At 46.3% G+C, this 27828-nt stretch overlaps 1 protein-coding gene across 2 annotated transcripts; it reads right to left on the bottom strand.

Annotated features, from left to right (window-relative positions):
- Nucleotides 1–1882: 1882 nt before the first annotated feature.
- Nucleotides 1883–27287, bottom strand: TNFRSF11A (TNF receptor superfamily member 11a). 2 transcript variants are annotated; one of them, XM_058815086.1, is made up of 10 exons: nt 27145–27287; nt 14741–14822; nt 14196–14321; nt 13519–13662; nt 12344–12437; nt 11905–11999; nt 10917–11024; nt 9031–9080; nt 6553–7405; nt 1883–2424 (listed from the first exon to the last, which is right to left on the bottom strand). In XM_058815086.1, the coding sequence occupies exons 1-10, from the start codon at nt 27202–27204 to the stop codon at nt 2042–2044; spliced, it is 1995 nt and encodes a 664-aa protein (XP_058671069.1). In that variant the 5' UTR covers nt 27205–27287; the 3' UTR covers nt 1883–2041. The 2 variants fall into 2 exon arrangements, with proteins under 2 accessions (XP_058671069.1, XP_058671059.1); XM_058815076.1 differs by having other exon boundaries at nt 9031–9083.
- Nucleotides 27288–27828: the final 541 nt, after the last annotated feature.

The following is a 27828-nucleotide window of genomic DNA, read 5'->3' on the forward strand; positions in this document are numbered from 1 at the left end:
TACCAGTGCCAAGGGGATACAGAACTATTCCAGAAGTCACTAGGAAGAGGTTGTAAAAGATCCAGCAGGAAAGACAAAAGAATCCCACAGACAAGAGAGCCTCAGTTACACACCTTCAGAGAGGCAGAGGTAGCTTGGGCCATCACTGAATGGGACACTCTACCTGCCTGTCTGAGTCTAGGCTAGGGTGATCTAGTTCTTCGAAGGTCACAGAGACGTGGAAGTGAGACTGGCTGTTCATCTGCCCTTTTTGCCAGTCACCCAAGAGAGAGTCTTGCACATTCGTACTGAACTTTACATCCCAGATATATAAACAATGCAGAATTATTCTCCTGAGAGGTGAAGGTGGCTAAGCCCATCTTTTTGTTTTATGCATGAGCAGCTCTTTGTGACACAGTGATCACCTTGTCAGCTTTGTAGGTGCTCTTTCCCCACAGAGCAGTACTACTTCAAACAGCAGATATGCAGTGAACCCCTCAACTTTAAAACCTTCCTGGGAAGGAGCCCTCCCAACCAGAGACCTTTTCCAACAGGGAAGCCAAAGCTACACTAGGTAAGAGATCCCTTTGCTGTCTGGCAGGAAACAGAGCACTTGCCCTCCTGAGGGCTCCAGCTGCAGATAGATGCCTGCAGCATTTGCACCTGCAGGAGAACGTCAGAAAATTATCCCTTGTCAGGAAATCATTAAAAATGTTTCTTTTTCTTATGGGAGTTCCTTGAGACTCTGCTCCCTTCATCTTTCTCTCCACAGTGGCTGCTAGAGAAGGCTTCAGGACATTGGACATGAACCAAAGCCAGCTGAGTAGCCAAGACTCCCTTCTAAAAACAACTATTATTGTTCTTTAATGCAAAACCTTTGGTCCCATTGCTCATCAGCTGTCAGTTCGACAGAGGCTACACTCTGACTTCAGCTCACACAGGCCAAGTTCTGGAAATAGCTTCATGCTACCTAAGTAAATCTTTGCCTATTAATGAAAATAGCAAAGGGAATGACAAAATTGTTTGGGCAGATAAAAGAACAGATGTTTGACCCTGACCGAATTCTCCATCTTTGTAACTCCTGGAAACATCCACAGCTGGTTGTCACAGACCCTTTTTCCTTTATCTCTTTCTGCTAGCAGCTCTTTGTCTTAAATTACAGTGATGTTATTCCTGCAGCAGTGTACCAGGCACACATCACTCTCATCTCCAGAGGTTTGAACTCCTCTGGAGAGGTGCAATAAGGCAGAGGTGAATCAGGGTCACTATAAATGCTCTTTGCTCAAGATTAATCTGATATGCTTTTAAGGCTTATCAGCTGTATTTTGCATGTTATCATCCTCTTGTGGCAGCATTACACACACCTATTAATACCCACAAGTCAATAAGGGGCAGCCCAGGACCTTGGCTCTGGTGCTGATTTGGGACTGGAGTGTCTGCTTCCTTGGGGAAAGATGGAAAGGGATGATGCCACCTGCCACATCACCACAGGGAGGCAAAGGCTGCAGCAGCAGCATGGCTTCCTTCTACCTCCAAGACCCAGCAAAATGGGTACAGCTTACTTGCCAAAAAGAAACCCTGAGGCACAGCTCAGGGGCCCCATGAGTCCGGTCCTTGGCCACACCGCCCCCTCTCCAGGAGCATCCTGCCCACCTGGCCAGCAGTGCTCTCCTCCTCACAGAGTCCCCAGGTCGATGGATCTCAGCTCCCTTCTGCCACTTGCCAGGGAGAGGTGGCAGGGAATGGGGGGCAGGCAGGGAACCCATGTCCCTGTAGGGGAGAGGAGAAAGCCCTGCTGCTGCTTCTGTAACAGGGGCAGCGTGCCTGGCTTCACACGCGTGCCCATCCTCATCGGCCTCCACCCAGAGCACCACCACCACCACCACCACCACGTGTGCCATCAGGGTCCTTCCAGCTGTAAATTTCCCAGGAGACAGCAGGGGCACCAACAGTCTCCCAGTGTGTTGTGACACCCAGGATTTTGGCAGCACGGCAGCAGCCCCACACCCCGTCGGGGGCTGTGCGCCGGTGCCCTGGCCTGCAGCAAGGACATCGTGTCCCCTCAGTTCAACACCTTCTCCGAGAAGTGTCCCAGCTTCCCCTCCTCCTGCACGGGCTGGGAGGCTTGGCCACCGCAGGAGGGGCCCCACTCCTGGGCCAGGGCTCCACCAGGCCACCGTGGTCCCCCGCTGCCCGGGGCCGGGCGGGTGCCCTGCAGCTCTGCACACTTCTCCTTGTAGTGCTGGGCGTTGCCGGCGAAGGTCTCGCAGCGGCTGAGGTTCTCCTCCTGCACCGGGCTGCCCACGTTGTCCTCGCTCAGCCCCGAGGAGGCCGCCGTCCCCTCCTGAGAGTTCTGGCTAAGGTACACAACAATGATGTCGCCCTTGAAATTCATTACTTGTCCACTTGAAATAAAGGTGGAGTTACTGTTTCCAGTCACATTTCCTGAGGAAGGACGGGGGAGAAAAGAAGACACACATGATTAATATCTTCCCCTCACAAGGTGGACGCTTAGTACAGTGAACTTAATCTGCTGTGGTGGCTTTGTCCTTGTTCCATTATTTTTTCCCCCGTGACATGAGGATGCTCTCATAATCAATGCCTTCCACTGGACCTTTTCATTATTTCCATTTTCATCTCCCCAGGACAAAGTCTGTCATATGCAAGGAGCCTGTCTGGAAGCGTTGGAAACATTTTCCCTCTGAGCTGTGATCTGGGAAGCCAGAGACAGGGTGACAATCTCGTGTCCCCTGTGCTATCTGATGCACAAAGCTGTGTCCAATCTGCCTCTGCCTGCAGTTTGTGAGGAAATGCTAATTATTTCTGATTATGAGATTTATTTTTTCCTAGAGTCCCAGAAATCACACTGTTAACCAAAGAGGCAATAAACTCCCAATCAATCCTGCCATTTGGGTTAGGTAGCAGGCTTACTGAAGAAATACTGAAAGACTTAACATCAGATCACACAGTCACACAGTGTCCAAAAAACACAGAGCTTATACAATTATGTTATGTAGTCCAGATCCTCCAGGTATGTACACTCTGGCACCCATCTAGCCTCTGCACGGATTTAGCTGGATATAGACTGAAGCCATTGAAGAGACAGACTCTATATTTTAGCAACTTGACAGAGTTATGGTTTCAGTCAGTCTGCCTGAGGTTAGAGATTTTTCAGTAAAAATGCAATCTTTCTGCTATTCAAGGACTGGGCTGCTGACCTAAGTGACAGCAGGACCAGGCTCTGGGAATTAATAAACTTTCCTCAGAGCAGAAAGAAAATAATGGAGAACAAACTTCCAACATCAAACTAACAAGCTTGCTGAAGTTTGAAAACGAAACAAACTGAAGAAACCAACAAAAATTTCCTAGCCTGTCAACACCCTTTCTAAGAAATGTTTTTCCTGCTGAGCTTCACTTCATCATTACTTGCAGACCGATCCAACTCCTTTTAGATACTTCGTGTTTTCTTCTTTACATTCCTCATCACCCGAGACATTCCCATTTCCCTTGCAGATAAACACAGCCCAGCCCAGAGAAATGCTGTTTTTCCAGTGGCCACAGGTGCTGTTTGCACACCAGCACTGGGCACTGGTGTCCAGTTGTGTGGAGTCAGGATCTGTGCCTGCTCAGAGCTGAGTCTGGGCAGCACTCAAGTGTCTCTCTAATAGGCCCCCCTAAGCAATCTTATTCATTTCACCCAAACCACTGCACTGCTAGCTCTTTGCTTTCTTCCCACGTGCTGTTGATTAACATGAGATGTCCATAAGGGTTTTCTCTTCGGGAGTTTTTCCCTGCTGGTTCTTTCCCCTGTGTTTCATTCAGTGTGGCTGTTTGCCATGAATAAAAGTCTTGGGCATAATGGCAGTACAAAAATAACTGTTTGTCTTTAAACAGATTGCCTGTCACTTGCAAAAGGTGCTGTGAATAAAGTTACCAGTGCTCAGCACGAGATCAAAAATTTAGAAATATATGTGACAGTGGGAAGGGGAAAAAAAAGGCAGATAAACACATTTTTAATGTTTAGCTGAATGTGGCTGGCAAATCTTCTGTGCTTTCTGAAGACATCATGCTGAAACAAAAGGATATTTAAGGCCTGAAAACACAGAAAATGGACACAAGAGCTTCCTACACTGTGCAAAAGTGCTTCCAACCTGAAAATTATAAGGGACACATTCAGAGTGAAGGCATTGTTCTCTGCAGTGTTTCAGCCTTTTGATCTCTTCAGACTATCTCATATTAATAACAAAGACAGATTAATTTTTGTGGTAATTGTCCACTAAGAACTGGAACAAGGCAGGCAAATCATTTTCTCTGAGACATTTAATGGCCTCTAGGTGGTGAGAACTGTTTGTCACTGCCAAACCAGGCTGGTTTGGGATCTGGAAGTGAAAGGTTTTGCAAAACCAGTCCCAATTATGAGTCAGCTAGGTTTTCCTGCACTCGTGTTACGCTGCAGCTCTGCACAGGATTTGAGGTGGGCCTGAACTAATCCTTCATGTTCTGACTGCCTCCAGGGTCGTGAGAAGAACTTGTGAGCAGCTTTGAAGAAGTGCTTGAAGGCTTACCTCCACCTCCAGTGGTGAGCCCTGGAAGGGGCACCTGTCCAGAGGTCCACTTTGGTCCTCTAGGACTGTTTCACAGGAGGCACAGAGTTTACCAGTTCTGTTGTCACTCTGAGTGTTAGTGAACCAAGATCAAAACTTCATGGAATTTACCATGGTCTTTTTCTTCCCATTTTTCACCCACCCTTTTTTGTACCATTCTGTTTTAGCATAACTGTGTGCAAAGCCTGGTGGCTCCAGTTGCTTTGAAAAGCTTTACAGAAAGTTATTTTACATGCACACTTATTCCATCTGGGCATTTCACAAGGCCTAGCAGAATGACAGACGCTGATCACCCACACGTGCAGCCCTGGTGCTGCTTCAGTGAGGAACCTGTGGCTAAGCCTTGTCCTGGTCCTCATGCAACCAGGCCCTGCCAGGAGAGCATGGCCATTCTGTGGGCAGAAAAATTACTCTGCCAACAAGCCAGGTTACCCACAGATAACTAACCCACACTCTGATACTGCCCACAGCTCTGTCGGTATCTTCCTGTAGTCATGCCTAAAAACTGGCAAATTAGGAACACAGTATCTGTGCTCAGGTTTCACCAGATGGCACTATAGCATGTACATATCCAAAGGCACAGACACAAAATCCCATATAAAGAGTTGTGCTGCAGATCTAAGATGGCACTTGCTAGCACAGCGCTTATATCCAAGCTCTCCCATTTGCTCTATTGTTCCTTAATATTTTCTCTTTCTCTCTGTGTCATATTAAGAAAGAAAAGCAGTACCAAATATAACTTGGCTTTCAGTTGCACCTCAAGAGTCCAACAATAACAAAAAAGATAATCTGTGTTCTCTTTACTCCTGCTGCATTTTGTATAGACCAGCCAGTGAAACTGCGTCAAGATTTCAGGAAACTGAAGCCCAGAAAGTTTCTGCTCTTCAGAAGATGAATGCTACACACTTTCAGATTCCCATATGGAATGCATGTTGAGAGAGGAAGGGCCTTCAAGTGTGTTGTTTTGGGGCTTTGGCAGACTGACAAGAATGTCTGTAAGAAATTTTAAGGCACGACATGGTTTTAAGGAAGGCCAACAGCTTACAACTGCTGTGGGTATTACAGTAATACTTGGATGTCCCACTCAACACTAAGGTCTCATTATGCTTGGCAGTGCACTGATATAAATAAAAATAGACCATCCAACTTTATGAGATTATAATCTAAAATGACTAATAACATATGACAGGCAGATTGCAGACTTTTGTTCTGAAAAAAAGTCTGGGGAAGGAAGGTTGCATCCAGAGAAGATGTGTAACTTCCCTTCTGCTGGTTTTGCTTCAGTGCTTTTCTTCCCTTTCATTTGACAATTTTGCTATATTAACTCAATTAATAAATTGGCAGACAATTAGTAAAGTAATCAGTGTTTCAGAGTTGTTTAGGGAACAAAGCATATGTACATGGAGAAACAGTGTCTTCTGTATGAAACCATTTTATGTGAATGCTTATATATAAATAAAAACAAAGAGAAAGAGCCATAAGCAGAAAATGTAGATAATCTCTTAGACCCAGTCACAGCCACCAGCTTACAGCTCCAGCTGGAGTTTCACTGACCACTGTATAAATGGAACTGGACTTAAATCTAATGGCAAAAATATGTGTGCACACCAGTGAATGAAAAGCATCTGCCTGAGCACTATGCATCCTTCCTTAGCTCAACTGCTAGGTCCCTTCACTCTTTTCTGGTAACAGAACTGCCTGGCCCCTGCAGTGACAGCCAGAAGGTGGGTTCTGCATTGCTGGTTAGATCAGGGTGGGACAATGGTCCCCTGCTGGGCTCATTCTTCTTGCAGAACTCAATACAAACCAAACGGCCTTACAGTTTCAGATTTTTTTTCAGACTACCTTCAGGGCAATTAAGTGAAAAAGAATAATTTTCTTCTCCTAAATCAGATCCTCTGAATACTACTGAGCTAGCAAAGAGGACAATCCTATACAAGTGTATATGGGTGAAGCCTAATGTGCTTACCAGATGCTGGAGGGAGGTCTGAAGTGCTGCTGTTTGTCCCTGAAGTGCTGCTCTGTGTCCCTGAAGTGCTTCCGTTTGTGTTCTGGTACTTCACGTTAGTACTATCTGAAGGTGCATCTTCCATACCAAGATTGTTTCCTAGAGTGCTCTGACCAGCAGAGAGAAAATTCAAAACACAAGTGCACTGGGCACAGGAACCAGTTTCTGGGGAGGTGGAGGTGCTGTCAGCCGCAGCACGACAGGGTTTGTAACACTTTTGGGGAGATTCTCTGTACAAAATGCCACACCTCACACAGATCTTCTTTGAGTCACAGTTTGTTGCAAAATTATCTATGTCTTTGTTGCCTGTTTCCTTCGGGCAACTGTGGGCATGTTGGCAAGATTTCTGTAGAAGCTGGTCCGTGGCAACGTGTGCCCCATCTGTGTTGGAGGGAGGGTGAAAGCCTGGAGAGACTGATATGTCCTCTGTGCTCCCAATACCTGAAAAGTACTGGTTCAAGCTGTCGTTCTCCCCTGCCTCCATTGGTTGTGAAAATGATGACACAGTTTTACTTGCAGTCTGACTTAGCAAAGATAAATAATCAGTGTTATTGAGGTCCTTATCCACGTACTCATCTTCCGTGGGAACTGGTGGGAATTGGTAATCATCAGTCTCGGTTACTACAGAAAACTCTCCTGCCTCACAAGGCTCTGTGCTGGGGCTCTCATTCCTGCAAGGAGTGTGACCAGAGGTGCAGCATGATTTTCCAGGGACGGGAGAGCCCGAGGGGACCAGGAGACATGTGCCTTCAGCAGTCTGGGGGACAGGAGCATTTGTGATGTTCACAGTAACAAGTGCATCTCTGGGGAGTTCCTGAAAGAAATTAAAAGTAAAAACGTCTTTAACAAAGAGATCAACATGGAATTGTTTTTTAGACAAAGAAGGAAAAGGCAGGTCCTTCCTCTGTGTGGAGCTGCTGAGGTTGAGCAGTGTTGCTATATTTGAGTCTTGATGTGCAATTCTACTCTGCTGTGAAACTGTGACTGGTGATGCTGGGCTCAGCAGGTGCTGAGAATGGAATCTGGTGGCCTGGGGAGCAATAACATTCCATCTTGTCAGACAACTATTCCTAGCTTTTTCTTCGAGGCCACTCAAGAAGAGTTAATAAACCTAGAAGAGTTGCTGGATTCTGCTGTTCCTTATGGACCCTTAGTAAGACCCACTGCTTATTAGGTTTTGGAAACACTTCCATGTGTCTGAAGGGCTATTGATCTGTGAAGGCCCTACTGGAAGTTGAATTTTTAATGTCAGCAATGACTGAAGAAAGAACCTGGATTGATTCAGAAGTTCTGAGACAAGCTAGAAGAAAAGACAAGCAAGGTTGTATAAACCTGAAAGGTTAGGACAAAAACATGCAAAGGCCCATGACATCCTGTTGTCACAGGAACTGACAAAGTAAAGCTACATTTTTGGTGGCAGCTTCAAAAAAAAGGTTGGGAAATACTTCAGGGGTTTTCTTCAGTTTGTACAAGTTGTGCTTTAAAGATGGGTGTTTGGGAACTGATACCTTTAATTTCTAGCATCTGTTCAGATCTTCCAGGATAGAAGAGTGTAAGTGCTGCCAGCCACTAATTGCTGTTGATTCACTCCTCTGTCCCAGAGGACCTGAGCAGCTGCCAAGACAGGAGGTTGCATGAAGACTTATGAGACAAAAGAGGAACTGCCTGCTTAGAAAGGTGGGGTTTTTTTGGTATGTTTGGTTTTTCTTTTAAGCTATGAAATTGGAGCCTTTCAACAGCTAAGCTCATCACAGCTCCTAGAAGGGGTGGTGGGACATCTGGGACACCTCAGTCCACATCCATGGTATTAAGCAGGCTGTGCACATGAACTTAAAGCAGTGCTACCATCTGTTTCAAGCATGGAGCTGGTGTTCTTCCAGAGCAAAAGCTCTTATTTTTTTCATACTGGAATGCACAAGTAGGATTTCTTCCTCCCTAGAATTAAGAAGTCAAACAGTTTCTTTAGCTGATGGCTCTGTGTTTAATCCCTTGCATGCCTGGCATTTTTGGCATGACCCAAATCCAAATTTCTTCCCTGTGAGTACTCTGGTATGTAACAAGGGGCAAACTCAGCTGAAGTTTTTCCTCCACTTAGGATTTAGAAAGGCTCTCTCCCAGGCAATCTCAGGTGTTCAGCAACCAGTGGGTTCATGATTAACCTTTTCACCATAAATATTAAATAATCACAAGACCTTTATCTCTGTTCAAACTGGCTAAAACCAGAGAGCAGGTTCAGAAGCGATTTGTGAATGGTGATTTCACATGCCTCACATTTACAGAAAACCAGACTGAAAAAGTCAAAGTTGTGAGCAATTTTTGAGGAACTCAAAATTTGTTTTCTAGCCAAAGATTACCATGGAGTCTGCTTCAGAAGAGGTGTCAGGAATGCCACGAGGAAAACAAAAAACGAAGAGAAATTGCTACCATCTTTGACTTTACCTTTGTTCCTTTTATTTGGCTGCACACTTCATTAGCCCAGTTCTGTAGATCTGCTGTAGGGAAAACAAAAGAGTAGCTGTAACATATAGCAGGCACTTAAGTTAACCACAGACCTAAACACCCACAGTCATTCACAACCCACAATATCATATTAAATAAAACCAGCAAGCCTGTTTTTACTGCCTGCTCAAGTGTCCCAGCATCTAGCTGAGGATTCACTGTAACTGGAACAGGGATATATTTCTGTGGAACAAATGTTTCCAAACTCCCAAAATAGACCACGGTTAAAATGTGTTCCACATCAAATGGGGTTTCTTTCCTGGTCATATGTCACACCAAGCTATGACTGGCCCAACAACGACCTGCTCACAGCAGAAATGCTCTATTTCAAGAGAAGTCACATGGATGGCCCAAAGGCCCTTCCCAGACAGGAGTGAGAAGCCTGGAGAGAAGAGGGTAAACCACTGAAACCACAGGATGGCAGCCTCAAATATAGCATACTCTACTTAATCAGGGTATGCTTAATGGGGAAATTAATTCCAATTTCTTTGGAGTATCTCCCAAAGAAAAGCTTTAAGTCCAATATGCTTTAGGGCAACAACTGAAGCAATTCTTGGTTCCTGTTTATAAATTCAGGAGATTTTGAAGGGCTCAAGCCCCATGTATGTTTGAAGTTTACGATGGTTTTGCATGGCTGAAGACAGATGAGCTGTGCAGCCACTGCCAGTTCCCAGCAATGACTCTGTTGCCCTGATGTTGATTTACCACCAGTACCCACAACAAGCAGGAAGGGCTTCTTCCTGAGCCTGCAATTCTCCCAGGCCGGGTGAGCAGGATTCCCCATGCAAAGGCAATGAGGGGCATATGCTGCTCTGTCACTGCAGAGCAGCAGGGCAATAAAAAAGCCAAAGAAATTGCATCCCCCCCCTAACCTGCTCTGCATCGCAAGTATTTGGTTTGCAAGAGAGTCACCATTTCCTCCAGCCCATCCCAGAAATTCCAGATTTAGCACAACCCATGTTTAGTGTGGCAGAGGCAGCCTATTTCTAAAACATGGGCTGAAATATACTTTACAATAACTGAGTTCTGTCTTCCTTTCCACTGCTCCCAAAACTTTTCATAAATTGCTAGCACTTGGAAAGGGAAATGATGGAAAAAGCTTTCCATGTTTAGGGGAAAAAAATTAAGAACCAACAGAACAATACCTCTGTATGTCCTTCACTAAAGAGACCCAGGGCTTAACATAGAGTGGAGGAATATGAAGGTATTTCTATTCTATTAATAATAAACACAGTATCCCACTTTTATCCAGTATGCCTTTGGCTAGAATTTTTCTATTTTTCTACTTTAACTATTCATACTATTGCCTTCTAGTATTTCTTCAATTTCATCAGAACTTCAGTCTTCAGCTAAAAACATCATCTCCATCATATTCTCAAATACACATCAGTCTTGAAATCCGTATTTTAACCTGTCCAGATGCAGGATTTTGGGTGGGAGGGAAAAGTAAGATGAAGAAGACAGGAATTCTGTCTGTCTCTGCTTCCCTTCAGCCAAGGGGCCAGCTGTTCCAGGTGCTGCAGAGCAGCCAGGCTGCTATGAAAGCCCCCAGCATCAGCCCTCCTCCTTCCAACCACAGTCATGTCTGCCCTGAGGATGGTCACTCCATGGGTCAAGGGTAATACACTGTAAATTACTGCCTGCCTAGAGGAAAGGAATTTTTGGCCTGGCTTTGCGCTAGATAAAGCATATGCATATGGACATAGGGATGGCATAGAACTTCCAATGTAATTCCTGAGATTCTTAATCTGTTGGTTACCCATGAAATCAGAGCACACAGAGAGCCACAGTTGTCACACCCATGAATACCATTAGCTATGATGTACCTGTCAGCTTTTTCCCCTTCTTCTTGTAGTATACAATGAAGACGACAATGCCAATTAGTGTCACGAAAAACAAGACGACAATTAACACGTACAAGATCCTGTGTGTTCCTGCAGGGTGTAAAAGACATGATAGTGCCATCAACACAGCCTGCACTCAGCAGAAAGACAATCCTTGCTCATTTTACCTGCTCTTCTGCAGGAGAGGGTTGTTTTTCCTTCCTATTTGATCTTTAGTTTCTATAATAAAGAACAGTAACTCTAGCACTCATGCAGTTCTGTGACAGGCAGCCACACTGATAGTGCCTGGTACCAAGACATTTCCATAAAAACCAGAATCTTGGTGCTACAGAGCAATGTTGTCTGCTCAGGCTTCTCTCAATGTTCCCTTGCAAGCTGCCAGCAGGCCACTGCGGTAAGCTTGATCTCACTCAGGGGACAGAGGACACACATTTCATGGAGATACAGGTGGAGAAATTTGTCTTTTATCTCAAGTTATGATGGATCGCTGTGTGTCAGGCAAGCAACCTCCTTGGTACCATTTCCACACTGAATAAGGAAATGGACAGTGGGCAAGAAGGGATACCTGAGGGGGATCAGGCTGAGACTGTATCCATTGCTATAAAATAAGCAAGGAGAGGAGCTGCTAGTCTTTATACATGTAATGTGTATGGAAAGCACATAAAAATGAACAAGCTGTAAATGTGATGGAGTCATGGGTATAACATGGCTATAACAGCAATGCTGCCATGCAGCTTTAGTGGCAATACTGCCACTCAGCTTAATAGTGGACACAGGCCCTAGAATCACCAAGCCTGAAACAATTTTTAAAGATGGGATTTTCCATCCAAGAGCACTGTCTTGGTCTACAGCTGCTTTCCTTAGAGTCACCCATAATGAAAATGGATTTAAGTCAGCCCAATCCTCTATTAATCACATCCCTCCTCCTCCCTGCTACTTTCCAATCAACAACCCTTATGAGGACACAAACCATCTTCTGATGGCTCAGGCATCTTCTGTTCTTTACAAACTGCATCAGACTTGTCAGTCCCAGGCACAATTTCTTCCATTCCTAGAGCTGTACAGCTAAAATAGAAAGACAAAGAAGTTAGGTTCTCCCAAGGAAGCTTTTTGTGCCTCCTACACTTATGCAGAGCAGTACTTTCTGTTGTAAAACACAAATTCTCCATCCCTAAGAATCTCAGCTACTTTATTTTTGGCTCAGCAGTCCTGTTGTCACTGCTCTCTCTTGTTCTCCTCTAAGGAAAATTCAAGCTTCAGCCTGACAATGCCTTCATCACTGCACAGCCAATGCTGATGCTCCATGTGCTCTACAGGCAGTCTGGACCACCCCACTGAGAAATGCTTTTGCCCAAGCTTCTCCCTGTCTTCTGGCTGGTGTGCTTCATTTACAACACCCAAGGACTTACTTGGTCCAGGATTTACACTCGTCAGTGGATGAAGAGACCTTTGAGAAGTAGCCTCTGGGACATGGTATGCACATTGTGTCCCTGTCTTGTTGCACTGTGTGTAGGAAAGAAAAATGTCATGGATGAGTTTCTGTGGGCTCCTTCCAAGTGAGAGGAAGGTGACTATGCTTCCCATCCTCCTGCTCCACTCTCCTCCCTCAATCCCCCTAAAAGCTTTCATAAAGAGTGGGGTCTTCGGTTGTATTAGGGCAGCAATCACAGCCTCATGTAAGCCCCAGAAAGTCTCACCTGAGCACTTCTCTACATGATCAAAATGAGAAATGACCAGGAGCCATTTGTGTTATTTACTGAAAAATAACACACAGCTGTTACACCCCTCCCCTTCTATTTATTCCCTCATGATGATGCTGTGCCACAGACAGTGACACTGACTGGTATTGTCACTTCTATGAAGCCACAGTAAACAAAATGCTGCATCAGGATTTGTTAGGTTGGAGAAAAAACAGCAACTATCCTCCAGACACATGAAGCATTTCTTCCTCCATTTCTCTATTATTTGCTGCTTTTCTGGGGTTCCTTATGCGTGGTGCAGCTGTTCCCAGTGTTCACTCTGAACTTAACTCTGTTTTCCACCCACAAAACACCTGCATCTGGTTTTAGATTTAAATTAAATGTCTGTAATAAACCTTTGTACTACTAGCCATCCAAAATGGAATACATGAGCTACCTGAAAAGTGCTAATCAGTTTTAACTTGTTTGTAACATTAAAAAGTGGCAAAGCAAAGTCATTGCACAAAACCAGATTGCAAATCTGACCTCAGGAACTACTCCCAAAAGAGTGCTTCTCTGAATACAGGAGCAATGCATGACCTAGTGACTCACAGTCAGACACCTCAGCAAACATCAGAAATGTACTGGACACCTTGCAACTACTGCCTACTGTCCACGTGATATCTTGCAGAAGTCACTTGATCCAAGATACTATTTAAACTACGGAGGCAGGAGCCATCAAAATGTGAATAGTCCAGGAGGATTACATGCAGTAATAACAACAACTCAGAAATGCATCTTCTGTTGTCATCTGAGAGTCTAAAGGACCCTCTCTAATGTCACAAGCCACATGATGCTGGCCTCATCCAGCATTTCACTTTGTACATCCCCTTTCTGTATCTTACCAGGAGGCTTGACTCCGAGTCCGGGAGCACACATGGTATTTCTCTGGCAGCAGTCGCAGTCCTCGTTCCAGTGGTAGCCCATCGTACAAGCACACTGCCGCTGGAACGTGCTGTTCCCTGGGTTCACTTCTCTCAAGGCCTTCCCTAAAAGAGAAAGCAGATGAGAGGAAAAATCTCTCTGATAACAAGCCTCAAGTTTCTGAACCTCCTGTTCTACCTACTTGCTTTGCTTGAATGGCAGATGCAAAGCCATTCATGTTAGAGGAAATGGTGTCTTTCCGGAAGCACGGGAGACCCTTGATCGGCATGGGGCTCCTCACCCACTGCACTTCTAAACAATACATTTCCTTGTGGCTTTTGCAGAAAATAAACACAGCATTTGCAAGGGTGAGACAAACACATTAGGGGAAGTGAATGCAGAGTGTGCTGGGCAAAAGGACAACTTCTAAAATCAGCTCACAGGGGTGAATGGCCCCGGTGAAGATAATCACTATCAGCAGCACTGAGACTGCAGTCATGGTGCTCTGCTGTCTGGGGACCTCCCTCTCTGCCAGGCTCTTCTGCAAGCTCAGCCTTTGGTGTTGGCCACCTGAACACAGCAACTTCCCTAGATCCACTTTCCCATCTCCATGCTTCACTAATTTGGATTAAAGGGTTCTGCAGTATCAACAGCTCACCTTGATCACATATTTTATGTAGTAAGCATTTATCTTCTTCATTCCAGACATCCATATACTCGTTTGGGCCACATGGCTGGCACACGCTATCAGAAGTAGCAGTGCATCTAGCAGACAAATACTTCCCTGTGATTGAGAAAAGAACAAGTAGGTCACCTGGAAGCTGTAGAGCAGCTGTCTAAGGAGGTTAGAGAAAGGTAAGAGATTGGGTGCTAACACTGCTATGGACAATCATTTCTTCCTGCACCTTTTTAGTTTGTCAATCTGGTCCCCATTCAGTGTGGCACTGAAACATCTGTGAACTGGGCAGCCTGGGGGCACAAGAATCGAGCTCCTGTCTGTCTCCCACAGTGGTTAGGTGCTATCCCAACAAAACAGCTGCCGTGGCCTTTGCTGAGGCCAGCAGGACCACTCCTGCCCTAGGAAGGCACTTGAGACCAGGCAGCTGCCGGGCACGTGCCAATCCACCAGCAGCCAGGAGAGCTGGCTGCCTCACCCTCAGAGCAGCTGCTGAGGAGCCTCTCAGCCCCACAGTGCTCACATACCTGGCTCACACTTCCTGCAGCACCGTCCCAAGTACTCATAGTGTTGCTCGCTCTCACATGGAGGAGTGATTTGTAGTGACAGCTGGAGCAGGGAAGGAAAGAGAGGACATGATGAGAACCAATACACTTGCAGAGCTCCAGCCCTACCCAGTCCCAGCACCGGCAGAGAGAACGAAGATGTTCTGTCTTTATCTCTTGTGGACAGCCAAGCAATAAAACTTACCCAACACTTGTGATTTCAAAGGTGCTTTGTAAGCATGCTAAGAGTATGTACTTGATGATGTACACACAGGAACTTTTAATAGAGCCAGGTGACAAATAAATAATCCATCTTGCAATTTGTCATGAACTTTTGGCCTGCTACATAACTCTTGTATTTAAAATCTACGACTTTAAAACAATTGTAAAGGCAAAAAAAGGCATAGAGATACCTCTGTAGTCTCTTCCACAGAAATTACCTCAGATCAAGACCTGGGAAACTGCCAGTTTTAATGCAGAGCATTAAGCAAACAAGCAAAGTGAATGATTTATATTCCTGAAAAAGAAGAAGTTCCCAGCTTCCCACTGGGATACAAAATGCTCTTGGCTAGTCCCATAAAATACTGGGCTTAAATTTTGCAGCTTTTTATGGCTCCCAGTGTGTCCTGCAGAGGTAGTCTCATGGAACTGAGGCAGCCATCCAGAAAGGTGATGCAATTATCCAACATCTCTTTGTGTCTCAAAAAACCCAAACCAAAACCAACACAAATCTACACAAAGCACTCCCTCTCCCCCTCACCATCTAAAGTGGGTACATGACAGGGAATCTGCAAAGTGGGCAGCAGAGTTGCCTCTGGTCCTCATGGGCCTTTGCATTCCCTGCCAGCTCTCAGCACCCTGTGCACACAGTGGTCCCCCCCAGAGCCCAGGCTTGAGGGCATGGCTTGTGCTGGGGATCCTGGCTAGCTGAGCATTGTGCCCAGCCCTTCACTGACCCTGCTTTGGCAGCTCAGAGTCCTCAAGGCAAACCCAACACCTCACAGTTGTTGATCTTGAAATTAGATAAGGTGATTCAAAATCAAGCCCATAGCAAGGAATTCTTCACTCTTGGATACAGCTTTGACAACTGCATTATCTTGGACAAAGCTGGAATAAAACTTTTTCTGCTGGTTAAAGGGAGCTTTTGCCATCTAATAGCACATGGCAACCCTAGGCCTGCTGGTGCTGCTTCCCATTCCTCTACTTAGCATTCTCCCCTTGTTTCCTCCAAATCTTTACATCTTCTCCTCTCTCCTTTTCTAGTTTAAGCAATAGCAACCCCTTAAAAAATAGCTTCCCCTAAGCACCTTGCCCTCTTCTAATGCTGGGAAAGGTCTTGTATATTTAAGATGACCAAAAAAGATTGAATTTTTCTTTAGAACACCACCCTCTGGCTTGCAGTTTGAGCCATGGGTTGGTGCATGACTTGTGTTTATCAAAACTGCACTAGTTGTGTCTGGAACAGAAAAAGTAGCACAAGTCAGAGGTCTTGAGCTCTTGTATTTTTGCAGGCTATAAACAACTTACAGCCTTTTATTTTTAATCATCACAACAATCCCGGGTCAAATTAAGAGTCTAGTCTTGTGTTGTCTCATTGTTTCCTTGTCTGTCTCTTTGCACTCATTAGCAGTACCTTTCCTGCGATTAGATAATGCCTTTTTGGAACAAACACTGCATTCCCTGTTTACACAGCACCTCCAAGGAGGGGCACAGGATAACAGGCAGCACTGGTGAGGGAAGAGGCAATCTAGGAAAAGGAGAGTTAGGCCAGCCTGGCAGCTGAACAGTGACACAGCTCAGTGACCCCTACACTTGAAAGAGCCCGTTTTCTGTAACACACCTCAGGCTAAAACACTGAGATGGCCAGCAAAGGGCTTGAGGTGATGATGTGGAACCAAGCACAAAGAATGTCTTGAGCAATCGATTCTCTACCCAGCCATCCACAAAGGTAACAATCGTGGTGAGACCAAAAGCAGTCTCAGCACTCACTTTTTGTTACAGAATATCCTCTTCTTCCTCGTTTGCCCCTGTTTAATAGTTCCTCTTTAGAGAAAAAGACTAAAAAAATTACTGAAGTGTCAAACAAGGGCAAAGTCATCCTTTTTGCGGAAGAATACGCAAATCTGCTAAGGAGCATTCAGCTAAAGGGTCTGGAGTAATTTCTGAGAATCACAACTCAGCCTGAGGAGAAGCAGCAGGGCGCTGGAACCAAGGTGAAGGGAGCAGGCTCAGTCACCTGTTGGACATCATTTGATAACACCAGGCTTTACAACACAGTGAGGGCTACTGTTATGGAATAGGTCACAGCTGCATTAACCTGTGCTCTGTGTCAATGAGCAGCCTCTTTTGTGTCTGTGTCCTTCCCCTTTTCACACAAGCCAAGGCATTCATAAAGCTGAATACTCCCTCTTTTGATTTGTGCCCAATGGTCCAAGGACAAGGCTCTCATGGGGTGAACTCCCAGGGGAAGGTGAGGGATTCTAGCCTGGTATGGACTGGTTGGATCTGCCAAGAATGAAAGCTGGGGCAAGAGTCGCCAGGAAGGGAAATCAAAGCAACCTGGAATTTTCTTATGATGAGATCCAAAATTTTGCTAACACAGCTCTGTTAGACGTGAAGTTAATCCATGTTAATCCCTCTGCCAGGGAGATGTGTCTGTCTCAAACTGTACATGAACTTCCTTTGGAGGATGAGAAGTACTTGTGCTGCTGGCAGCACGATGACCTGATGCTTCACCACCACCAGCACATTCCTGCCAATGTGTCCTTCTGAGACAGGGAAGTGCAATTTATTTGTAGATGAGGAACTTGTACCAGGAGGCCATCTGGCTTTATAGAGGTGACGGGAAACCAAACCAAGTCTCCCAAGGCCCAAGTCTGCTCCGTTACCCCTAGAACATCCTTCCTCTCCTTAGATGCTGGCCTGTGGGTCAGAGTGATTTGGACACCACCAAGCTCTTATCTAGAGAGAGAAAGTGCCAACTTCCTCCGAAGTGCTTAAATGAGATTACACCCAGTCTGCTCATTCCTTTAATGGTCTCACTATTGATGAAGCTGATCATTAAATCCCATCACCATGTGTAAATACGTGCTTCAGAGAGCTCTAGGTATCCTGTGTAAGTTTAATTTGTCATTTTGAAAGTGTGCAAAGCACCCAGATTTCCAGCAGCTCCTAAAAAACCAAGCAGCTTTCCTGTTTGATCAATATTACTTCAGAACAACTATACCTGACAGGGGAAGAAGCCAGGGGGAAAAAGACAAACCTCCTCCAGGCTTGGTAGATCCAGTTTGGTAAAGCACACCAACACCTGCTTACCTTTAAGCACATGATTACCACAATGGACTTCTTTGGAAAAACAGCCATGCTTACATCAAGGTTTGCAGAAAGATTGTGTTTTGGTGTTGAGCTACGGGGAGACTTTTCAGCTTTGTGGTTTTTTCTTACTTATTTGTTGAAAAGGATACTAAGCAAGAGTGTGCTTGTGCTTTTAGGGTTGGAGAACATTGACGACAGCACTACAAAGAAACACTGTGTTACTCACATCTTAAAAAAACACACACACAGGTGCTTTTGAAGGGGAGAACCAGCAGCATTCAGACTCCTGTCCTCAGGCTTAATGAAATATTTATTCTTTGTGCCCTTGAGCAATCAGAGGGCAGCAGAAGCTGTGTGTCATGGATGCTAAAACTACTCTTCTTGCTCTTCACACTTCAGAAAAGATAGAGTTGCATGGGCCTCTTTCCTTGAAAAGAAAAAATCTGGAAGAACAAGGTCGGGGGTTTCCACAATCTTTTTCCCATGACACTTTTGAACAAGAACCTGAGGCCTCAATGAGGATTGCTCATTAGCAATAATCTCAATTTTGCAAAAATTGAGATGTAAAGAGACACGTCAAGGGATAGCTGTCTTTTAAGATGACACCTTCTTGACCAGTGTAGTTGTTTCTGGAGAGTATTCAAGTCACCTGTCATCATTTCACTGAGCAAAGCACATTTTTTTCTCCATTTATTATTACAGCATCAAAGTACCTATGGGAAAGACAACTTTGGTCTGTCCTGTCTTGCACACACCACTTCTTCTTTATGCTTTGGAGCCCAGGTTTATTCAAGCCACTTGCTTTGAGGTCCTTAGACTTGCCTGCTACAAAACGGAGAAAAATTTGTGGATTTGGGGCTTTATGAGCCTTTGTCAACAGGAGTGAGCTTTGAGAAGTTTCCTGAACTGAAGTAGCCCCTGCAAGCACAGTTAAGAGGGCCTCTGCAGTCATCTTCAAATACGAGCCACTGCCTCTCCCCTCACAGGTACCAGCTGTGCCCACAGCCTTCCAGCCTCCCACCTGTTTTGGGTCAGCAGTACAGTTAACCAGATTCCAGATTTCTTCAGCTCATTGCCACTTTCAGAGGCTTGCCTAAACAATTATCTAAGAGCGAAAACAGAATCTGGTTCTCGAATGGGTGCTGGTGTGGCTGGTGCTCCCAGGCACTCTGTTGAGGCACATAATAGTAATAACTCTGGAAAACTTTACAGCTGTGGGTGTACAAGGGGAAAGAGGAGTCCTGCGTTAAAGACTTAATCATAATCACATTGCATGCAACAGTTCCTTCATGGACAGCCTTCACTGTGGATAAAAATTAAATCAAAGCAGCACTCAAGTCACAGCTTTGCAATTCCAGTTATTTGCTTGCAGGCCTGTAATTCATCACAAAAATCTTAGATTGTGAATGAAATGCTTTTGGTGATGTCAACTTTCCAGTGACCAGTAAACCACATCACAAAACTACCACCACGTGGTAAAACAGCCGGGAAATGGCAACAGCTTAAACTAAATATTATTTCACTTTTAAAAATAGGTCCTTAAAACTCTGCTACAGCCCAAATGCCTGAAGAGGCCAGAAAGAGCATAAGGGATAAAATCAATAATGAAGAGGTGAAGAGAAAATCGTAACGTGCGGCCAGGACTTGGGCAAATGGCGGCAGAAGTTCTGTCCTGCCCATTCCCGTTGTCCCTCTGTTCCAGCGTGCAGCAAACACCTGAGCAACTGGTGCTGCTCCACTGGTGGGAAGGAGCATTCCTCAATCTCAACCCACCAGAGCTATTTCTGGCCAGCAGCTACGCAAAGGAGAAGTGCCACACTGACGGCTCTCACGGCGGGTTGGGGGCAGGCAGACAGGAACCTCAGGTATATCAGATAGATCAGAGGGGAGACAATGGGGGTGAGAGACAGCAGGGCTGAAACAGGGACTGACTGAGGCTGTGAATCAGCCAGCCTGCTTCCATGGACTTGCCATCACGTGCACAACATTTGTCATTCAGAGACAAAGTCACCTCCACACGCAGCCACAGGGGCACACTTAACATTTTCACTACCTGGGCAGTCAGCAGTGCCTGCACATTGCCTGCACTTTGCTGCAAAACCTCGTGCTTTAACCTATGTGCACCCACAGCTGCAGCAATTCAAAGACTAACAGCTACTAGGTAGAATACTCTGAAGGTCAATCAGACACTGAGAACCCCAATGCTAACCAAACCAAAATATTTACCAAAAAAGGCTTGACAGCAAGACCAACAGTCCATAACGAGCAGAAATAAAGGCTGCAGAATAATGGCATTATCAAAGCTAATACCTAGGTGTGCTTGTGGTAAAGCCTGCAGAGACAAATCTCTTCTAGATTGAACAGGTGCGAGAGCAGCGCTCCAAAGGAAAGTTTAGTAGCCTTCCCACTCCAGGTACTGTCTCAATGACTCATCATGAGTAACTCTACACCCTACACTCATTCATGCTTAATTAAAAAAAAAATTTAAAAAACCCCAAACAGTAAAGCTACAATGATTTAGGGGGAGCACGCTCCTCTTGCATTTTAGTTCAGCAGATCATTTCTCTATGCTTCATCAGCTGAAGATGAATTTTAATGAAGAAATGACCACGACAGATTTCTTGGGCTGGATGCCAGATTAGGTGTCCAATGTGGACTTTCCATGCTTAAAAATCTGTATATTTATGTACCCTTCCAGTACACCCTCAGAGTGGAATATAACATGATAATCTCTTACTATGTGAGGCGAAATCCCACAATCCTAGCTGAGCTGCTGGGCAGAATGAGAAAGCCTGTAGTAGCAGAGAGCTTGCACCACCTGACGTTCTGCTCTGGCTTCCTTCTCCTGGATTTTAGCATTGTCCATGGAACAACTGCTGCATAGTCTGCAGGCAGGAACATGAAGGGCAGGGGCTGGGGATGATGGCTGTCTGGGGGGATGCATGTAACACCCACAGCCCATTCTGCTTCAGTGGGACTTAGAGGGGGGACTGCATGACTGTATCTGCACCTCCTCCGTTGTGAAGGAACTGCTGCCTTTAATAAAGAGCTCAGGACTGGGCTGAGGATTGATTAATTCACTCTTTAGGTGTCAATCACAAGGAACCAGCTCTGCCGGTGGCTGCGGCCAGTAATGTCTATGGAAATATTCCTCCCTGATTGGAAGAGGCCCTGGCTGCTTTCCATAAGCAGCCTGTTTTACAACATGTGGTATGGCAGGGGAGAGCTTTTCTTCCTGTGAGATCAGATTCAAGGAACCATCTCATCCTTGCTCCCAAACAATGCAAAGTTACTGGAGCATATGCTGCTCCAGTAGGCAAAACTCTTCACTGTGGCAAAATAATGCACTCAAAATAGATTTTCTTGTGTGCTACATAAGCAATTTTAGGACTTCATATGAACCTAGTTGCGCATTTTTCCCTATCTGTATTTCTGCATTCCAGATTAATGGGTTGCCTAACAAAACTTCACAGTATTTTTATTTCCATACAAGATTCTTTTCTTTTCCCTCCCCTTTGACCACTGACTAAATATATTCTGTGTCCATCTGCAGTCACAAATGTTGTTCTTTGCCATTCTTGAACAGACCCTATATACTTCTTTTTCTTTTGGAGTAGCCACAAAGTGGTGAGGGTGAATGACCTCATTTTTTCCCCCTCCTTGGCTAATTTGCTCTTGCAGGGTGGATTAAACCGGACAGCTTGGCTCTTTTACCAAAACACAGCCTTTTCTGGTCTCTTTTATCTACATTTTAAGAAGGGAGGCAGACAGAGGGTTCTGCAGAGGCCGAGAAGCAACCCTGGGTCTCAGCTCTCTCTCAGGCTCTCTCTGCCTGCCCACTATGCTGCCATTCCCTGCCAGAGCCCCTCCTCCAGCCACTCCTTTGGGAATGCTGCAGGGAGGCAGCACAAACACATCTGGCCAAGTGGTGTGGGGAATGTGCCTCTGCTGTGGGGATGCTGCAGGGGTCTTGGGCAGAGAAAGATCCAGAGAACAAGGGTGAGGGCTGGATGCTGCAGCCTACACTGCGGCATCCAGCCAGGGCAATGTATCCACTCCCTTCCTGGGCCTGCGTGGGCAGACCTCCCTGTGACTTTGGTGAGAAACAGATGGGGCGCTATCCCAAGGTGATTAATGACTCTGGCTTCGTTTGCAGCCATGACATCCTGGGCACTGCACAAACACCAAAGAAAGCCATGCCCAGAGAGCTCACACCCTGAGAAGGCAAACAAATGAGGCAACCATCAGAAGCCCTGCACAAAGCAGCTGAGGCAGTATGAGGTACACAGGTATGAGACACAAACCAGGATGTCCTGGAGTGCCAGGGTGATGTCAGCATTGCTCCTGCTGTACAGTGCTGAGCCCTCCAGAAGGCACCCCATCACAAATATGATAGCACACTGCAGTGACACACAGACAGGGACAAATCAGAAAATCTGCCTTCCTGAGCGCCAAAGCATCACACCAAGTCCTGCTCCCACAGGGCAGGCACAACAGCAGGCTGCCCTGAGTGCCAGCACAGCTGGATTCCCACCTGCAGCCACCTTGTGACTTCCAGCCATTGCTGCTGGTGGAGTTTTTCTTCTACTACATGAACTTTGGACCATTTTCAAAGAGTAAGTCATAAAAAGGGGCAAGTTCTTGCAGGCAGGCTATTGTGGCGCACAGACCAAGGCCTGCTCGAGTCCAGAGTGCAACCTGGTTAAACATCACTGAATTTTTATCTTGCATTTATAACACACAAATATTTGCCTTTGCCTTCTCCATCGGCAATAATAAGCCAATTTCAGAGCAGCTGCTTCTCCATGCAAGCAACGCCAGCCAAGGCATCCTTAAAAACAGGCGTGTGTGGCTGCAGCAGCAGAAGCCAGTGCTGCCTTGCAAGCTGAGCTTCCAGCAAGTTTCCAGCAAGCTGACTTTCCAGTTTCCTATGGAAAGGGGACAGTCTATGCAAGGAGCAGAGCTGCAGCTGACTACATGATGAACCAGTTATCTCTGTCTCCCTCTTCCCTCCTGTGTAAACTCAACCAGCTCCCAAAGCAACCATCTCCTCCAAGTGTCCTGCAGCCTTTGTTGCAGAGCAGCTCCTTGCAGCAAGGGGCACAGATGGAGGGAGATGTGAATTCTGTGGTAACAGCATGTGCTGGCAGGAACCCTCCTGGCTCTGGTCACCACAAAGACTTCCTGGAGACCTGGTCATACAGAGAGGAAGTGGGCAGGGAGAAGCAGGAGGCATTGCCTTGCAGCAAGCATTGCCTTTTCCTTTTCCTTGCATCTGTACATGTACCTACTACAGGGGAGCCTCTCACCACTTGAACTCCTAGGGACAGATGGATAAGCTTAGCAAAGTGACTCAAGTATGATTCCTTTAAATAGTGCCAAGGGTGTGTTAAATAGTGTTAAGTGATGCTGGAGGGCATCACTTTGAGGTTTCCATGATTTTCTATGTCGTAGTTACACATGCAGCCCTTTTACCATCTGCACTGGTTCTTGCCCGGCTGTCAAGTTACATCCCACTTTTCTGAGCTTGAAGGTTATAGACAGTAATGGGCAGTAAAAACAAAAAAAGATCCTTAGGGATGCAGTTAACCTCTCTGCTTGACCTGTTTCTTTTGGCTTTTTTCTCCTTCTGGCAGCATATGAAGAAAGCCCTGTGACCTAGATGACACTGGTCAGTACCCTCGAGCTGTCTGATAAGCTTTGAATTCTACCAATTTGTGAAATGTGGCAAAGGTTTGTTTTGGTCCTGTTGGTGGGAAAGAAAAAATTACATCAGGCAGATGATGCTTAACATGAAAAGAGAAGTGGGACAGATCTCTTAAATTGTGGTTTGATATAGTTTTACATACATTACATTCTGTTGATATGAGGTGCTGTAAGATTTTTCACATGTTCTAAGGGAAACTGCAAGACAATGGAAGGCTTGCCAGTGCTCCTCACAAGAACCATTGCTGCAAGGCAATTTTTACAAATGAACTATTTGAATTATAGTAGCTTTGAAGCCCATGCTGTTAATGGTAGAATATATCCAGGAGTTTAGATATTGTAGAAGTTTTGCTCTACTGAATGATTCCTTTGGCCCTAATCAGAGCAGGAAAAATGGACCAGGAGAGCCCATGGTAACACAGTACAGTCACTGTTATGCTCTTTTTCCCCCTCTCTCATCATACACACTGTGCATTTCAGGAAGGTAGAGACAAATCTGTATTTTTGCCAAAACTTTTCTACACTGCAAAGAATTCCAAATGCTTGCAATGAGCAAACATTAGCTATGAAGTAGATGTTACAGAGCAGTGGAAGGACACATTCCATGCCACACAAAGGGAGATGAATCTCTGCTGCAACTGATTTACTGCACACTTGCAAATGCACATTCTCAGAGACTTTGACTCCCATCTGATAGTAGCACTGATACTCTTTGCTGGTGTTCAGCAAGGAAAGGGATGTGACTATTCCATGCAAAGAAGCTGAGTAGATCATGCCCCAGAGAGCAAAATATCTCTGACAGGTGCCCAAAACAAATCACTCAGAAAGATCATCTTGTGGCTGAAGCACAAGATAAGTAGGACTGAGCTCTGTTCCCAGAAGTTCTGCTCCATGCTTGGTGTGTGACCTAGAGCAAGTCACGAATTCTCTGTTCCCATTTCCTCTTTGGTGAAAATGATGACAATGATCATGTCTATTCTCAGCAGAATTATGAGTGACTATGCAATAACTTATATTTCTAAATGCTTCTCATTCTTTGCAGGAAATAAATTGCAAATATCACTGTTCGAGCACTATTCCACCCTATTAACCAGTCTAAGCTAACACAAATGCACCAGAAAAACCTCAACCCTCCCACTCGTATTCTCACAATTGTTCCATCAGAAAGCAACTCTCTTCTAAGAAACCACTGCTCAAATCAGTCAAAGGAGAAACCGAAAGGCTCTTCCAGAGCAGCACCTCTCTGAGCTTGCCTTTCACATTCTTGTAGGTTCTGCTCACTCTTGAAGGCAGAATATTAAATTAATGGGCTCTTTGAAAAATTACGTTTTATCTTTATCTTTATGCTACAGCTTTCCTGGAGCTTCCTACAGTTTTGTGCTGCTACTTGTCCAAAGCAACGGCGATGCAAAGTTGCACCCTGTACAAACACAGACTCAGAATTGGGCACATGTTGGAGGCAGTGGAAAGACTTTACACATCAGCCCAGAATAAATACCAGTTCCTTGTTCTGCGTCCTGTGAAAGCCTATGAATCAAGAGGTGAGAAATGATGAGGAGCTCTGGCTCCTACATCACGGTACCTGAAACACGCCGGGAGCTATACCATGGAAATCTGAATTTCCAAAGTTTGGTCAAAGGCTGAGCCAGTTCCAGGCAATGAGGATATTCCAAAGGGAAAAACTGCACTAAGCCCAAATGGCTCCAGAAGGAAGCAGGCATGTGATGGTTAGTGACCTGAAGCAAAGGCACGAAGAGCATTGAGGTCTGCTCCTCCTGCTGCACTGATCAGTCCCAAGCACCAGGGCAGGAAAAAAGAGAGACACAGAGGATACTGAGGGACAGGGAAAACCCTCTGAAAGCTGTGATGTAAAAATCACTTTTAAAATTTGCAAGCTCATACACATACATATGGAGGACACCTGGAAAGCAGCGATTTGAGAGAAGCCTGAGAGTGAGGGTGGACAAAATGAAACTTATGTTTTAGAGGGGAAAAAAAGGCCTGTGTGGTTTTAGGCAACATATTTAGGACCAGGAATCCAAAGGAAAGGCTCTCAGGACTGTGCGGTCAGACATGAAATTGTAAGCTGTAGACAGTAGAGGGTTTTCTGTTTTGCTTTGGGTTTTTATCTCTTTTTTCTTGAAGTTGCACCTTGCTTTCAGGGAACCCAGCCATGGCCTGGTTACATCCCCATGTTGAGGGAAGCACTTCAGGTTACATAACTTATCAAGAATAATGACACACAGAAAAATACCAGAAGTTCTGATGAAATAAATACAAATGGTAGCAAGGCTGCCAAACATGGATTAATGGAGGAAATAAAGTGTAAATAAAGGGTAGCATGTTATTTGCAAATCCTGCCAGTCTAGAAGGGTCTAAACAACCACAAGGGAGAAGGATAATTTTTAAGCTGTATAATTAGAAAGAGCAAAGCAAGCTTCTGCCGATGTAAACTGCTGGAGGAAACGCCATGAACGCCACTGACACGGCTGAGCAGGAGCTGGCTGTAGAAAATGATCTTTCCGACAGCAGGGGAAGACCAGCCACGATCCCAAGTGAACCACGCTGACCAGCAGCCACCTGGCATCGCACAGACTGCGACCGGAGCACGCTGTGTTTGCAAACAACCGCAGAGCCAAACCTCGCTCAGACCTTCCCCCGTTGGAGGAGAGGGCTGCCCTTTGGGGCAGCTGACCCGGCTCCGAGCTTGGGTTCCCGGCTCCGGGCTTGGGTTCCCGGCTCTGCCGTGAGCAGCGCAGCAGCCTCCGGGCGAGTCAGGCGGCCGCCCACTCGCGGACCGGGGGTCACAGCGCCGTCCCACGTCCCGGGGCTGTGCGGGGGCTGCCGGCATTGGGATGGCGGGATGGCCAGAGCCTGAGGGGACTCATCCCGTTGGGGAAGCTGGAAAGCTGAACCCGGGTTGCCAAAACCCCGAGTCCCATGCCTGAGGGACGAGTGTGCCCACGCTCTCTCGAATAAATCTGTTCGGTAGGGTGGAGTCTGCCTTATTTTTACTCTACATGCAAATTATATCCCTCAACAACCTCGCTGCAAATATTTTCTGGTTTCTCACACCCTGCTCTGGGCAGAAGCAGGGTGTTTTCCCCGCAGATACCCTGGCTTCCTTTGCAACTTTGGGTTTGGACTACTTTGATTTTACAGAAGCGAGAGAAGCTTATGAGTTGCTGGGATAAAAACAAAACCAAAACCCAAACCAGCAGAGCCGGGGGCAAGGCAGGCGAAGCTGTTCTGCGGGATGCCGCGGGCTCCGATATCGCCGATGGCCCCGAGCAGCGGGACGAGCAAACCAGCCCCGCGGGCGGGATGCGACACCCACCTCCCCCTCGGCCGGCTCCCAGCCTTACCTGCTTGCCGGCGGCAGCGAGGCACAGGAGAAGGAGCCAGCAGCCTGACGGGACGGGCATGTCTGGGTGCGCGTCTCTGCCTCCTCCCGTGGCTCCTTTTCCTGCCACCGAAGGGAAACTAGATCCTTCCAGCCAAGCCCCCGCGCCCCGGCAGCGCAGCGAGGCGCATTTGAGCTGACTACTTCTCTTTCTTCCTTTCCTTCCTCTCAGCTACACGAGGGGAGAAGAGAGAAGAAGAAGAAAAAAAAAAAAAAAAAGCGCCTGGCTGTAGTTCCCACAGCATTTCCTCAGCCTTGACATGCAGGGCCTTTTTTTTTTTTTTTCCCCCCCTCGCTTCTTGTCCCTCCCTTTCCTTTCTCCACCCCTTTTTTACAAGAAGTTTAGTCACCATGCCCACGTCCCTCCTCCGGCCGGTGGGGATTGCATTCCCGGTCGGTCCTTCTCGGCAGGGCCGTGCGTCCACCTGCCCCCGCCTCGGCGCCCTCGCGTTCCAGCCCCGAGCCCCTTTCCCCGCTGTCATCTCCCCTGGAATTGTTGCCTTCTCCTCACGCCCCCGGAGGGGGCCTGTCACTGTCAGAGGACATCTTCGGCCTCAGCCTGCCTCCCACCTCGTCCCCCATGCGCCCTGGGTCTGTCCCCAGCCCTGAGGAGAGCTTCTGTCCCGTCCCTTCCCGTGCCCTGTTC

The sequence above is a fragment of the Ammospiza caudacuta genome, chromosome 1, assembly GCF_027887145.1.
Source record: "Ammospiza caudacuta isolate bAmmCau1 chromosome 1, bAmmCau1.pri, whole genome shotgun sequence".
NCBI classification, from domain to species: domain Eukaryota; kingdom Metazoa; phylum Chordata; class Aves; order Passeriformes; family Passerellidae; genus Ammospiza; species Ammospiza caudacuta.